At 48.9% G+C, this 16,214-nt stretch overlaps 1 protein-coding gene across 4 annotated transcripts in view; it reads left to right on the forward strand.

Annotated features, from left to right (window-relative positions):
• The window catches only part of MYT1L (myelin transcription factor 1 like), a 161,194-nt gene extending 146,284 nt beyond the window's left edge, over positions 1-14,910 (forward strand). For 2 of the 4 annotated variants that reach the window (XM_058550693.1, XM_058550694.1), the window contains exons 19-21: positions 8,367-8,470; positions 13,703-13,846; positions 14,165-14,305. In XM_058550693.1, the coding sequence (XP_058406676.1) occupies positions 8,367-8,470; positions 13,703-13,846; positions 14,165-14,305 (389 nt within the window). Of the gene's footprint in view, positions 1-8,366; positions 8,477-13,702; positions 13,847-14,164; positions 14,306-14,883 lie in introns of those variants that run through there. The other 2 variants (XM_058550695.1, XM_058550696.1) reach the window with 2 other exon arrangements.
• The last annotated feature ends 1,304 nt before the right edge of the window (positions 14,911-16,214 follow it).

Consider the following 16,214-nt stretch of genomic DNA (forward strand, 5'->3'; position numbering starts at 1 on the left):
AGAGGCCGCGGGACAGGCCTGCAGAGTGAGGAGAGCACAAAGTCCTAAGAGACATTTCAGTCCATCACCTTGATTGGTGGATTCCATACTTGTGAATTTGCCCACTCACTAAAATCTATCTGTAAACCCAAAATCAACACTCCTGGCAGGTTCTTGGCCACTCAGGGACAGGCAGAGAGCGGAGAGAAGTTTGAGTCTCACCTGATGCACGTCCCAGCTGAGGGGAGCAAGGTCGCTCTGTCTTCCTGTTCCGGGTCCTCCTGTGAACAAGGGTCCTTTTCACCATCTGTTTAGTGCTTTTGTGTTTACAAGGTCCCCAGGCCTGGTGCTGGGTGCTGTCTAGGTTCCTTAGCAGAGGCTGTGAGTTGCCTGACGGAGAAAATATGCCATAGAGAAGCTTCATTGGGGCCTGAGTTAGGTGCTGCTGGCTGTGAGTTCATGCCAGTGGATCAACAATACACATTAAATAAGGTGTCTTTAAACGAACACACACGAAACACGCTTATGTGTTGATAGGTTGATGAAGACTTTGTGGCCAGAGGCTCACAGGGACCCATCCCTGTATTTCCCCCTGAAGCAATGGCTCCGTGTTCACTGACTCCGTCTCTGTGGTGACTTTATAGAACATACTCCCCGAGTGAGGAGGGCCAGGTGTAATCTGTAACCACTCAGCAAAGGTCGCCTTTGACCAGGAGCTGGCCTCCCTGCTCAGCCCCTCGGGAGGGTTTTGTGAGCACTGGGCTTGGGCAGAGCAGGATTCACCCTGAAACAGGAGAAGCAGAGGCTCTGGGCAAGGTGCTTCCCTAACTCTGTGTTCCTCAAAGGAACTGAGCACGCCAAAACGTGAGTCACTCCTGGGCTGATGTCCCTTTGGCCATCACAGAGAGTCCCAACCTGTAAAACTGGCCCTCAAGTGGAGCCAGGCCTCCTGTCCTGGGGCTTCATCAAAGCCGGCCTCCTCCCCAGGGATCCGCTGACAAGGAGACAGACCCAGAGGAGCTCCCTGCGGAGAAGTGCACAAGCCTGGGCCACAGGCCTGAGGCTTCCACACGACATTCGGCCATTCATCTGAGGTCCTGAGGGCAGCACAAGAGACTCAGCGTGCACCTGCCTGACAAAATAATCCTTAATGTGCGGCCGTCGTTTCCTGGGAAGACAGTCAGGGTCACACTATTTCTATCTTGAAGGATTGGATCCCACGGGCCCCGTGTTCTGCCTCCGCACTTCTGTCCACAAGGTCAGGAGCCAGAGAAATGGAGACTAGCTAGACAGAGTTCTGCCTTCCAGAAGTTCTCAGGCCCACCCTGCAGTCCCGGTGGCCAGCATGGGGAAACCTGTTTTGAGACAACATGATGACCAACATCACTTCTCCCTCAGTCATCGAGGGGCAGTGCTCATTGCCAGGAAGAAAGCAACATTTACTGAGCTCTTGCCAAAATATTCAGCATGACATTTCAAAACAACCTTGGTGCTAAAGCAAAAATCCTTAAACACATTTTTCTGAGTTTGTATCCGTTTATGATTCACTAACGAAGGCAGTGGTAGTTAGACGGAGGGCTAGTGCAAAAAAAAAAAAAAAAAAGGTAAGAAAGCACATTGAGAGAGCAGATCTGCAAACCCGGGCGAGGAGCTGCTCACACACGGCTAGGCTGCCGGGGCCGAGAGCAGAAAGTTGGCCTAGCTGGCATCTCTCAGTCAAATCACCATCACCTTATCAGGGGGCGTCCGAAATTCAGAATCCTCTTTCTGTAACTACCAGACACAGCTGTTATTCAGAAAGACTAGCACCGTGTTGAAGAGGTGAAAATAAGGGTGGTCTGTGACTATTCACTGGAGGAGTCAATGCCCGGGCTGCATCCTGAGTGGGCACCCGGCACAGGGCACTGCCCCAGTCAGCCAGGGTCGCCAGGCTGGGGTCGCCATCTGCCTGTTTCTCTGCATCCGAACACAGTTTGCATGATTGTAGGCTTTAGGGCAGTAACATTTCTTCTTGCTGTAGGTTCTATTACACGCATGTCCACAGAAGAGGACCATGGGAAACCCCAGGTCACCCGGAGAGTAAGCAGCAGAAGTTATCCCCAGGTCTGAGTCCCTGCTGGATCCTGGGGCCCTCGGTCCTCTTGTTTCTCACCTGTTGGGGCAGCCTCTGTGCCAGGATCAGAGACATTTCTTGCTAAACCCCAGAGCATACTTCTCTCAGTGCAAAGGCTGTGCTGCAGGATACAGATAACTAGCCGTCGTCTCTGTGTCTGTGTGGCTAACTCAAGGGCAAGACTATGGGAAATTTACCACTGCTCTTCTGGGGATAGAAGTGTGAATATTCCATTTCCCACTGCAGTTGTGCCATCCTTCAAAATCAAAAGACTTGGTTTTGATGTTGCCTTAGCTGTACATGTGGAAGAGACAATCTCTCTTCCTCTCTTTTCTTGAACATCATGAGTGTGAAACCTTATCTGAGGTCACTGTTATGCCTTCATGTGTGACACATGTGTCTGGAAGCTTCTCTCCCTCGGTGCCCTTGTCTAGAGTGACAGGATCTCCGAAACCTCAAGGAGACCACCGTTAGTTTCCGTAGCTGACCCGGGTAAGGCGGTTGCTGTCTTGGGATTCCAACTTTTTCTCTCAAGCACTTATCTGAATAGGAAGGAGCTATTCTAAATGGCCTTGAAGCTCCCTTCCAGCTCTGAAATCCTTTTTGTTAAGTTTAGAGAAGAGTCTGCTCTCATCTCTTCCCCCACAAGATTATCGTTATTTTATTTATCCCACTGAATGACCTCATGTAATTAATCAGTACTCAACCCGCTCGGAGCAGCCGTGTAACGGGAACTTAAAGTTCACTGCTGGCCTGTCGGCGTCTTTGCCTGGTGGTGTCTCTGTCTCTGCTTTTTTTTTTTTTTTTTTGGCCAAGCCTTTAGGAGAGAAGGAAATGAGATAATTTTCTTCATCATCATAGAAGATTGGAAGCTGAGGGAAGGAGCTCTGACTTTTATGGAGCAAGGAGATGCTGCGACTTGTTCAGACCAATCCTTATCTAGGCCATGCCCTGCCTGAGAGCAAGCAGGCCCATCCGTGGAACTTAGATAAATTAGTTCTAGCTCAGCCAAGCAGTGGGGCGAGGTGCTGCTGGTGCCACCCTAAGACACAGGCACCAACAAGCACAAGGCAGCTGGCTTTCTGGGCCCCAGTCACTGCCCTGCTGCACCCCAGCGTGAACCGAGGGGACTGGGGGTCTTTGCACCTGGGTCTGGCGTGCTGTCCTCTCCAGAAGTGGGCTTCACACAGAGGCACACATGTGCTGGCCTCTCAGGGATGTCTTGGGGGCGAGTGGACACGGATGGCTTTAAGGAAATTCGTTTCCAGACCCTCCAATTCCACATTACTCCAGAATCCAATGGACTGAGATTCTGTCTGTCATCTACCAGCTCTCTCCCCGCCCCTTGTGTCACTACCCACCTTCTCCACCTTCACAGAAGAAAGGCTGCTCCCGAGTCCTGGAGCAAGACATTTGCAGGCACCTAACAAGGGAGGGCTCACCAATGCTGGGCTCCTGAGTGTGTGCCCCAGGAGGGCAGGAGGGCAGGAGGACAGGAAGGTAGGGCTGGAGAGCTCCAGGGAGAAATATGCAGGTGCTGTGCTCTTTATTTCATCCAGGCAAAAACTCACGTGTTCATCTACCCATCCATCCACCCATCTATCCAACCATCCACACACTAATCCATCCATCCATCCATCCATCCATCCACCCATCCACCCACTGATCCAACCATCCATCCATCCATCCATCCACCCATCCACCCATCCATCCATCCATCCATCCACCCATCCACCCATCCATCCATCCGTCCACCCACTGTCCATCCGTCCATCCACCCACCCACCCATCCATCCATCCACCCATCCACCCACTGATCCATCCATCCATCCATCCATCTGTCCACCCACTGTCCATCCATCCATCCATCCATCCATCCACCCATCCACCCATCCATCCATCCATCCATCCATCCACCCATCCACCCATCCATCCATCCGTCCACCCACTGTCCATCCGTCCATCCACCCACCCACCCATCCATCCATCCACCCATCCACCCACTGATCCATCCATCCACCCACTGTCCATCCATCCATCCATCCATCTGTCCACCCACTGTCCATCCATCCATCCATCCACCCACCCATCCACCCAGCCACACATCCACCCACCCATCCATCCATCCATCCATCCACCCATCCATCCCTCCATCCATCCACCCACTGATCCACTCACCCATCCATCCACCCACCCATCCATCCATCCATCCATCCACCCATCCATCCCTCCATCCATCCACCCACTGATCCACTCACCCATCCATCCACCCACCCATCCATCCATCGCCCACCCATCCATCCATCCATCGCTTCTATAATAAAAACTAGATACAGAAAAGTTGTCATGGGACCCTTGCTAATACTTTTATTGGGTTTAAAATGATACTGACGTCTGTCAGAAAGTTGATTTGCTCTGCATATTGGTTTGATAATGACGCCAGTAGGTTTATATAGTGGACTTTTCTCATAAATTTTATAAACTAAACATTCCAGTCCAAAGTTTTGATGGAAAGACATTGAAAGCACTCTATAACATACAATTTTGTAGAAATATATATATTTTGGGCAACTGTTTAAACTCATAATAAAAACTTTTAGATAACGACTTTAAGACTTGGGAGGAGGAAATTGTTTTTAATTTTTTAGTTCAACAAAAATGTAAGCCCACTGCACTAGACCACATACAACATATTTCCTTTTTCTTTTTCTTTTAATTATTTGTCAACTCACATTACTGTGTCAGCTACTTTTCAGTCAAAACACAGATAAGTTTGTAGACATGAATTCTCTGCCTGTCTTTGCCGTCTCGAGCAACACTCAACATCTAACCTTTCTCTTGAGCCACCATTTAGTGAGTCTCACTGTGGGTCAGGTATCTTACATGGTTCATTTATTTCTTACAGCCGCTCTGTTGGATGGGGACCATTTTTGCAACAGAGGAATTTGAGGATTAGAGGGATTCAGAAAATTACTCATCACAAAACTCTTAAGTAGCAGGAGATGGATTTAGATTCCAGGTCTGTCCTGTTTCAAACCCCAGGGTCTAAACCCCTGACTTCTAAAACCTCTCATCAGGCGGTTCAGAAATGCCTCTAGACCTCAGGAAATCTGCCTGGTAATGTGATCTCTATCCCCTGCTTACATGTGGTTTTCCATGAAAGTCAAATAGAAAATGATCACTGTTGGACACTCTTTCATAAAAATTCAAGCCGGTAAAATGGCCCTCCCAGATTTAACACATACTCCAGAAATGCCACGTTCTTTTCTCATAACTTTATCAGAATTCATCTGAGCTTTCATCACCAGAGTCTAGCCCCAAGACAAAGTTGTTGACCTTTTGAGCTGTTTGATATGCTGCACTCTGCACTAGCTGCCATTGATGGAGCGGCTCTGACAAGCCAATTAAGCTGATCTAATTGGAGTTTTGGGGAAAGCTATTCTTTCCCACAGTTCTCTACATTTTGCAAAGGCACAATGTTCTTCACGTTGCTCATCTTTAAATGGGCTGTTTGCTTATAATTCCACTTGTGCACCCTAACGGAAACGTGCCATCTTGATGTTGGGAGCAGGCAGATGGTTAGAGCATTTTCACCTTTCCTATCAAGAATTACCCAACATTAAATATCTTGATCAAACAGCTCTGGGGTCTTCAGCGGATGGCTCCCCAAGAAGAGCTGCACGGCAGCTTCATGTGCAGATTCCAGCTCTCAGAAAATCGACCCATTGCAGCCTGGGGAATCGAGGTGTTATGAGTATTCAGGTCACTGCGGGCCTCAGCTTACACAAGAGATGTTCTCAGTGAATTTGGACTGCTTGCAATTTAAAAGAATTCAGTGACAAATCCTTGTTAAATGATAAATTGATTCATGATTCAGTTGCTTCTCAATCCAGATTGTTAGACATTGAGTTTTCCTATCCTAAGGTATATCTGCACTTCTACTACAGAAAAAGAGTGACATTGCCACCTCCTTGATCCACACTCCTGCTTGCCAAGCATTATGTACATCATCTCAATTGATCTTAATTCCTAATTTTGAAAGATTGCCATAAAAGGCTGATCACATATAAAAAAGGGGAAAAAAATAACAGCCCATACCTGAGAAAGGGTAAACCTCATTACTGGCATCTTTCTATGATATCTTTGAATTGCTTTGGGGTGCACTTGATAAACAGGGGAACTTTGTTGTCGATGTTCTGGATCCTATGAGACACTGGCAAGGAATGCTCTCTGAGGGCTTAAGTGGCCGGTCACAGGTCATGGTCTCAAGACCACCACTTCTGGTCAGTAATCCACACCAGGTCCCTCTGGGTGAGGCAGGAGCACACCCGAGGGAGGAGGAAAATCTCTGAAGGCACTCAGATCAGCATGTCTGTGAAGCTCCTTTAATACCTAAGGCTGATTCGTCGGAGAAATGATCCAGAAGGAAGGTACATGGGAAAAGCAATTGAACGAGTCACATGCTCTTCCTCGTTGCTTTTATGAGAACAGTGTTGTGGGAGAAATGTGACTCTTTCCAGGAAGATTGCTTACTCTTTTGAATCTTTTTTTTTTTTTTCGTTGCACTAAAAATAGCAACTAAGACCCCAACCCGAGCACTTTCTCTTTTCTTTGTCTTTTCAATGTCTCGGTGGGGAGGAACCCATCATTGGGTCTCTGCAGTGTTTTGGGGTCGTCTCCGGTTGACTGCACCCCTCTGTCTATAGAGCCGGAGAAGGGTGTATGTACCCCACCCCAGCTCCCTTCGGAGGCCTGGGCTGCATGTGTTTTCCCTTGGGTTTGAGGAAGGCTCCCTTGTTGTGGGAATGGCAACCCCATACCCTGGATTGTCAAGATAGCTGCATTTGCAAGATTTCTACTCTTCTTCCCCATAAGGACACACAGTCGTGTGAGACCAAATGGCCCAAACTAGAAAGGATCCCGATCTTTCTGATCCTGGCAGTCAATGTTGCCAGCAACTGAACACATCAGCCAAGCCAGCCAGCTTTGACAATGCCCCTGTAAATACAGTCATTCTGCCCCTGTGCCAGAGAGGCCAGCGCTGACCCCTGCAGCCCACTCAGGCTCAGGCTGGTGGGCGGTCACCTGCCTGGCCCTTCCTCTCCCTGCACGGGACCACGGCTCAGGCCGGGACGCAGGGACTCTATCCAGCCGAGCTTCTCTATGTCGCGATTCTGTCAGCTGATATGTACTTTCTATCATTCAAAATGAGGAGTTTTTTATCAGTTAAAAGTCAGACATTCAGAGAGCCCTTTTGTGACGACTGACCTTTTGTCTATCACTGCCCCCGTCATTCTCTTCCACATCAGACGGCTTCTTTTTAGTCAACAAAGTAGACAGTCCTCAGCACTCACTGAATCAGGTTTTTGGTTACACGTCTGTCAAGGTTTCCTCCCCAAAATCTAGCCTTGGTGAGGGCAGGGACTACATAGGCCTCGTCTGGGGATGTGTCCACCTGAGAGATAGAGAGAGAAAAAGAGGGGGATAGAAAGGGAGTTGGGAGGGCGAAGAAAGACAGAGATTAAGAGAATAAATGAAGGAGACGATTAGTACGCTAAACCAGGTAAATCCACATCCAGGACAAAGGCTCCTGTCAGAAGGTCACCCCCTGAGGCTGATTATTTATCCAGAGGAGATTCAACCTTTCAGTGCTTGGGGGCCAGCGCGAGGGTCTATGTACCCTGAGTCATTTCTTCTGGTTTAGGTGCCTCTGTTGTGGGGAAGGTGGTGGTAGGAGAGAGAAGGACACACAAATTGTGACTGTTTTTTTTAATTCAAGAGTATATTGTCAGGAAGGACGCTGGTGTCGAGCAGAATAACTACCGTGGCCTCCCGCGCTTCGCGGGAACTCCAGATGTGCGGCCTTCTGGCCGGTGTCTCTTTCCTTGTATCTCTGGGATTGTAGCTTTCTGTCAGTTTGCTGTGGCTGAACCAAGAAAGAAGGCAGATTTCTGCAGAAATTGTGATTCCATGACAGATTTTGAGGGGAGAAGGAAGGCTGGTATCTTTCAGAGTGCAAAGTGACTTTGGAATGTAAAGAATTTCTTTGGGTTGAATTCTGTGGAAGTGTGTCACTCATTGACTTGTGTTCCTGAACTATGAAATGTGAATGTTTGGGCTAAGGAATAGTTTCTCTTGATAAATAAACAATTAAGAAATGCTGTGACGAGAAAAAAGAGTATATATTTCCCAGCAAATTCAATTTGAACTATAAAAAGAACAGAGAAATCTTACCACCGCTAATGTTTTCACGCTCTTGCGGCCGTCACCACAGGTATAGAGAACGATGAAGAGATCAAACAGCTGGACGAGGAGATCAAGGAGCTGAGCGAGTCCAACTCGCAGATGGAGGCTGACATGATCAAACTCAGAACTCAGGTAACAGCCCTGAAGCCTCAGCCGTAGCCGGCGCGCGTGCTGTGACCCCGGAGGAACACACGGAGGCGTCGTTTCCTTTTCTTTGCTCTTTTTGTCCCTTTATGTTGTCACCTTTTATCTTAATTTTCTGCTGAGATCATTTCAGTGGCAAACTTTGCTGTAAGAGGTGGGCCTGGCTCACCTAGTTTTCTGTCTTGTGTTTGCTTTTTAATGACATGCCCTTTGTGGGTAGTCCCAGCAGACCCCCGTCCCTGCAGTAGACAAGCTGTTTCCTCCGGGACACTGCAGGCCCCGTGTCACTGAATCCCCACGTTAAACACAGAGCAGCCGATATCCCCAGGACTCCCGTAAGGGGTGCTGTTCCTCGGGGCTGTGAGGGCGGCCTCTGTCTGTGCAGATTCCCAGGCCCCGAGAGGTCAGCACAGACGCCCAGTGACGTGCAGCCAGCTAGCTGGGGTGGGAGGGCGGGACGGGCTTTTATTGAGCACCTGCTGGACGCCCCATCACAGGGCTGTGGTCATCTAACCCCACTCTGTGCTCACAGTGGCCCACTAGGTAAGCATCCTCATGGTTGTTTCACACACGTGGCATCTAAGCTTCAGCGAGGGCCCTTCCTCAGCTAAGCCAAGACCACAGAGCCAGCCCATGGCCCGGCTGACGGTGCCCAGGGCTCCCCATGTGCCCTGCCGCCCCTCTAAGAGCTGCCCAGGTCCCAGTGCCCAGCGTAGGTTCTGGGAGTGGAAGCTTGTTGCTCAGAGCAGCTCCTTTGCATTGCTGTCACAGGTAAGGCGAGGCATTTCTGTCCTGTTAGGAACGAGGCTACAGCTCCCACCATCCCTGTGGACCTGGACCGGCCCCTCCCCAGTGGGCCCCTCGACAGTGTTACTGGGATTCTCGGGAGAGGCTGAGAGGGACTTGCCCTCGTCTTGTGGGGCCAGGTAGAGGTCACAGCTCCACTCTGCCACCTGCTGACCCTCATCCATGGTGGGCACAGCCTCTCGGGGTGGGGGGCACTCAGGCTGGGTTCCCACCAGAATAACCAAAAGGGATCTCATGGGTGCCTCCCTGTGAGGACGAAAGATGAGTGGAGGGTAGACGGTCTCTACCTGCGCACACCTGTCCTGTCCCGCTGTTTTGACACCAGCCTACTCGCAGACCGCAGCCTCGCCCTCGGTCACCAGGGTCAGCTCTTTTACCTGGCCAAAGGCTCACCCAGAACAGGCTGAAGTTTTCCTTAACATTTATCCAAACCTGTGGCTTTTCTCAGCCACTGACCTGGCCAAGGTCTGGCGGAGGCATTGGCTGTCTAGAGGACCCTCCCACGAGCCCCCTTTGCTGCAGGGAATACAGACAACCAAGCCAGCCGCGAGGGCTTAGACTGGCAGACGAGAATACCCACCCTCCGGTTTTACCTGCTCATAAGGGTGAAAAGCCTGAAAATCCTGATTAATTCCCCTCTGAATGGCACATTTCTTTTTTTTTTTTTTTTTTGTGAGGAAGATCAGCCCTGAGCTAACATCCATGCCAATCGTCCTCTTTTTGCTGAGGAAGACCAGCTCTGAGCTAACATCTATTGAACGGCACATTTCTAACAGTGGTGAGGATTCAGAATTTCCTCATCTGCCCGGCGTGTTAAGTCCACAGTCCACCGGGCACCCCGTTCCGCAGGACACGTCTCAAACACCAGGAAGACCCCTTCCCTCCCCCGAGCCCCTCCTCTGCAGGGAAACCCTGCCCCCAGTGTGTCCATTTACCCGTGGACGGAGAGCACTCACCCGCTGTGAATACAGCCTGGACGCGGGCGCCCAGCTCAGGGCCGAGGCAGGTGAACGCCGCGCTCCCTAGACCTGAGCTCGCTGGGGACCTGAGACATTCAGACCAGAAGGGCGCAGCGAGGCCTTGCCCCACTCCTCCCTGCTCAGCGATCACTTGTTCTCTGTGTCAGTCCTCACTGCCCTTTCTGGCCTTTTTTGGTGTCCCGGGTGGATGTTTGCACCCCGCAGCATCTATTTACATCTGATGTCAAAAACGATTTTTTTTTTTTTTTTGAGGAAGATCAGCCGTGAGCTAACATCCATGCTAATCCTCCTCTTTTTGCTGAGGAAGACCGGCTCTGAGCTAACATCTATTGCCAATCCTCCTCCTTTTTTTCCCTTTTTCTCTCCAAAGCCCCAGTGGATAGTTGTATGTCACAGCTGCACATCCTTCTAGGTGCTGTACATGGAGACACTGCCTCAGCGTGGCCAGACAAGCGGTGCGTTGGTGCTCGCCCGGGATCCGAATCCGGGCCGCCAGTAGCGGAGCACGCGCACTTAACAGCTAAGCCATGGAGCCGGCCCCCAAAAACGAATTTTAAGGGTTAAAGTGTATTCTCACTGGCCTGGCTGATGAACAGCGACCTCCCGGAGGTGCCCGGGGTGGCTCCTCTACTCTGGAAAGCCAGCCCAGCGCCTTGAAAGTGACGGGGACCCACTGAGCCAGGTCCCGAGCTCTGCAGTTTTCGGGGCCAAGGGGTGGGCTGCAGGTTGAGTGACCACGAGCCCTGAATATGGAGACAGGCAGTGGCCACACAGGCCACAAAATGCGGTAGTCAGCAGGTTAGACCTCAGGCAAAACTCGTGAGAAAACCATCTGAGCCCACAGCTGGAGGAGCGGCCTTCCTCCCTCGCCCCCTGCACAGCCTAGTTAGTGTCTGGGGACAAGCGGTAGCCCTGGGAGGGCCTCTGACTTCTTATCTTTGGCCAGGGCGCAGTTAGCCTCCTGATTGTCTCAGAAAATGCCAGAGGTTGGAGGTTCTGCCTAGGCTTTCTGGTGCCTCTCACGCCCTCACTCCGCGTCCGTGCCACCAGGAAGGGGAGAGACCCACACCACTGTGAGTTTTGTCCCTTCTGACTGGAGGAGAAGGCAAGCTCTCCTGGGGCCACTCAGCCGCCCGTGACAGCTGGGGAATGCAGCCTCGTCTGCAGAGCCCAGACCTCCGGCCAGAACAGCCGGCCAGATGGTGAAGGGGCAAAGGTCAACTGGCCTGCTCCCCAAGACAAGGTGCTGAGGATGTCAGAGCCAGGTCCTGGGCCGCGGCCCGCCCAGGCGCCTGGGGCCCCACTCTCAGAGGCCCACTCTCACCTGTCTGGTACACTACGGGTCCACATGAGCCTTCAGGGTAAAAATAGATTCCACTGCTCCAGAAAGATCTTATGAGTGGCCAGTCTGACCCGGACCTCGTTCCACAACTTCGGGAACTGAGGAGGACGAGGGGCCGTCCCTGTGTCCCAGGTCCAGAACCTGCAAACGCAAAGTGGCAGAGTTCAATGGTCTCTCCATTCAAAACGGTCTGAACAGTGTGAAGAATTACACATATTTTTGATATTATCAAATCAGTGATTTCTTAGCTATATTTATTTCTCTTACAAATCTTATTTTTAACTTCGGCCCCAGCTAGATTTTACACACACACACCTTCCTGAAGGGGCTCCTCCCGCTGCCACAGGAACCCGATGCCCTCAGACTTTTAGACAGAGGGCGTGCTGCCCATGATGGGGCACCTTTCTCCCTCTCCTCGAGGCTGAGGACAGTGAGCAGACCGCCCAGGAGCGTGTGGCTCACGGCCGACAGGACCAGGCTACTGGCCGCTCCCCTCTCCCCCAGTCCTGTGCTCCTGACACACAGCAGGCCTTTTCCTGGTGTGGACACCCTCCTTCAGAGCCACCTGGCCTTTCAAAAGCCAGGCGTCGCTGGAACATCTGGGACCCCTGATTGCTCCAGGATGGGTTTGAAGGGGGGTATCTGCCTCCATCCTCCTGTTGGCAGCCCCTCCCAGAGCCTGGATCAGGCCACCCTCAGAGGGGCTGGGGTGGGAGGGGGAGGTCCTCCTTCCCCGTCACCTTTCTCCCATTTCTGTCACCTCCATGTCGTGTATCCAACTCCAGTAAGTTCCCAGGGTGTTTCCCTTTAGCTTGAACCCCTTGCCTGGGACAGAAGCCCAGGAAAAACGTGTCTTCTTACTGAAAACACTGCATGTCTCTAGATGAGATGCACTTGGGCAAGTCTTGTTACTCCTGTTTCCAGGAAAAGAACCTAAGTTACCTGACTGGTCTAGTAAAGCTGAAGCCAGTAGCTCCCCCTAGACTCCCAGTTTCTTGGTATCGTTGAGAAAGGCACCAGGCAAGGGAATCTGAGCAGGGAAACCCTGTATGAGAAACTTGGAGTTCAGTTTACGAGCTGGAGAGTCAGGTAATTCAGGAGCAAAAGGTGGAGACGACTGAAGGAACTGAGGCTGAGACTTGGCGTGTATCTGGCAGTTCTCTCCATGTGTGCACACGTCCCCCCTGACACTGCCATGGGCCTGCATGCTGCTCTGGCCTGAGATTCGTGGCTCACATCTCTGTGGCCTCCAGGGAGCACAAGGCCCTTTGTCATCAGCGCTTTGACGACATTCGTCCGCACTGCATGTCTGGGTCCACTGTTGTTGTTCCTACAACCCACGCAGGTCGATCAGGACAGCTCTCCTCCCTACCTGTGTGCGAAACTGGTTGTATGAGTAAGTGCTGGTTGTCTGGTTGTAGGTGGAGGCCAGCAAGGCACCACCTAAAGCCCTTTGACCAGGGCAACAGTTAAGTTCTCCCTGGAACATTAGGGGAAGCAAGAGCAGGCCAGGAAGCCACGGCAGGCCTTCGTCTGACATAGGAGTGTAGGAATACCGTCAGGGGTGGATAAAGAGGCGTCTGGCTGCCGCTGTCTGAGAAGACAGTGATGTGCCTCACAAGCGAGTTAGTATCTTAGGACTTCTGCATGGCAGAATTAGATTCAAGTCGAAAAAGAAGTGTTAGCAGCAAGTCAGTAAAACTCAAATAACTGATGTAGTCCCATCGAGCCAGTGGCGAGGACAGGACAGGAGAAGGAAACAGTCGTCATGTGACAATCTGTGCACAATGACAAGCAGAACTTTAAAGAAACTGAATAGAAGCAGACACAGCCCAGAAGGCTACCTTCCACTAGCCCGTTAATCCTGCCTCAGAAAGATGAGCCGTTATAGTCCAGTTACCGAACTTTCAAGGGTGATGAATCAGAGCACAAATACCGAACACTTAAATTGACAAATTCCTAACGCTGAAGCCTTTTTACTTAAGCAAAAAGGTTCTTTCTTTGCACCGATAGACTTGTCACTCAGGGCAAGAGAGTGTGCTTCCCAAGGCTGGCCTTGTGTTACATGTTACACAAATTTGTGCATTTTAGATTACCACAATGGAGAGCAACCTGAAGACGATAGAAGAGGAGAACAAAGTAATTGAACAGCAAAATGAGTCTCTTCTTCATGAACTGGCCAACTTAAGCCAGTCTTTAATTCATAGTCTAGCTAATATCCAGCTGCCACATATGGTAAGTGACTGAGGGTGCAAGATGAGGCGTTTGGTGATCTCCACAGGGCACAGCATAAAGTAGATGTCTGTTTCTATTACTATTTTCATGTTCTTCAAACTTTGGATGTTTGTGGGTACCATCCCAAACCATAATGTTAACTGCTAGAAGCTTTGGTGGGGCTGACCCAGTGTACCCATAAGATTAAGTATGCTCTGAATAGGCCTTTTAAATATCATAAGGACAGTGGCACTATGCTGTGATACTATTTTATGCTGATGTGAATATCCTATTAAGAAAATAAAAGTTGTATATGAACTACTATTTAATATCTCGTAGGATCCAATCAATGAACAAAATTTTGATGCATACGTGACTACTTTGACGGACATGTATACAAATCAAGATCGTTATCAGAGCCCAGAAAATAAAGCCCTTCTGGAAAATATAAAGCAGGCTGTGAGAGGAATTCAGGTCTGAACAGCTGCTGTAGTGATGGAATCTTGCTTAAAAAAGGATGCCTCTTGTTTTTTGCTGCTGTAATTTACCAGAAAGTGTTATATATTTATTTCTGTTTGAAACAGTGTTATGCTTACAAGACTTCATAATGATTTTATGTCTTGCTTTAAAGATAGTACCTGCAGAATAGTTTTTGAATACATTCACATTTTGTACGTTTTCATATAAGCTGACCTAGTGTGATATGCCATGTAATGTTTATAGCTGCTAATGTATGCACATTTGGGGGTATATATATTTCTGAAGAGGTAAGCCGATCAAAATAAATAGAGTGTAAATTCTTTTTAATGCTTTAGTGATTAAATGTTTTAGTATTTTGGACTGAAATGGACAAAAAAAACAGCTTTGAATGACCATGTGGTGGCCCTGCAGCCACTTTTTAGACATTATCGTTTTGCCTCATGTTGGAGGATTTTATGGAATTTAAGAAATACATTTTGTGTGCATATTGTTTCATAGCAAGAATCGGTTGCAAAAAATGCTTTATTTTTGAACAATGCTTGGAAATATTATGTGATTTTTTTGTTTGTTTGTTTTAGGAGGATGGTGTATGGTGGGGGCAATAAATGAGGTTTTTTGCATTCCAAGGAAATGGCATATGGATTAACTGTAAGAAATGAGATAAGTAATTTATTGTAAGACCACATCAAGCCATGGAAACTTGGCAGAAGATTCAAAGCAGCTTAAACAGCACTTTTAAATTAACTCCTGAGCATTACGTGGTGTGACTATGGGAACTTCAGCTAAGACAGGGGCTTTACAGAGGTGGACGGCGAGAAGATTTCCTTTTCCATTTTCAGTAAACTTTGGGACAACCTTCTCTTATCTTCCTGAGTTTTGTGCCCCTCTGAACTGTTATTGCAATGTGGTTTACCCAACAGAATCTGTGTGTTTTAATTTAAGCTCAAAGATAATTTAAGAGTATTTATTTCTCCTTTCCACTTTTAAAAATTATTATTGTTGTGGTTATTATTATTATTTTATATTTGGGGGATGAAAGCAAATGATCTGTAAGTCTTCAAGTTACTGGACTGGATTTTCTGCAAGACTGTGGGAAAGCAGCTCAGTAAAGGGTCTCCCTCCCCCGCCACCACCTTTGGCTTTGAGTAAGCGTTTGGTTCTGCTCAGAGAACGCCTAAAATGACCTTCATGCTCTACCTTTCGTTGGAGACCGCTGACCACACAGCACTCGCATAGCCTTGTTTGGTTTGTCGTGACCTATCCTAAGAATGAATGCAATCAGATTTTAAGAGTAATGAAATCTACTTCAGCACTTTTTTGCTTTACACTAGATCATCTTAGCCTCGTTGTACCTGGAGATTTGGTTGTTTTCTTCCAATGACTGCACTACATGTATGCATAAGACCACTTTCGATTGCCGCGTGCTCCCCTCCTGAGTAGTCCCTAGGACGACGTGTTGTGTTTTCTGATGTCAACTTGATTTACATGGAATAGCATCTCTTCCTTCCATGTCTTGATGTTATGCAGGAAGTACAAAAGTACTTTAAAATTTTGTTATGAAAAAAAAAAGATGGGTTTTGTAAAAATAAAAAAAAAATATTTTTAGCAGAACAGGACTTACAGGGTCATTGTCCCCACAGCGTGCCAGTCGATTATTTGCACTTACCTTGTCCTATATATCCGTACGGAGGTGTGCAATTCCTGGTGTCAGTAGCCTTGCGACACTGACCCTGGAAGAATTGGAGGAGGCCCTCACGGCTGACCCGATGATGTTGCTAAGGGAGATTACAGGGATCTCACAGCAAATATTCTGATACAATACTCAACCTCGGTATATATATATGTATAAATATATGTATATCCCAGCGGCACTTTATACTGCTCACTGTACAAAAGCTTACAGTTTTCC

The sequence above is a fragment of the Diceros bicornis genome, chromosome 12 (assembly GCF_020826845.1).
Source record: "Diceros bicornis minor isolate mBicDic1 chromosome 12, mDicBic1.mat.cur, whole genome shotgun sequence".
Lineage (NCBI taxonomy): Eukaryota > Metazoa > Chordata > Mammalia > Perissodactyla > Rhinocerotidae > Diceros > Diceros bicornis.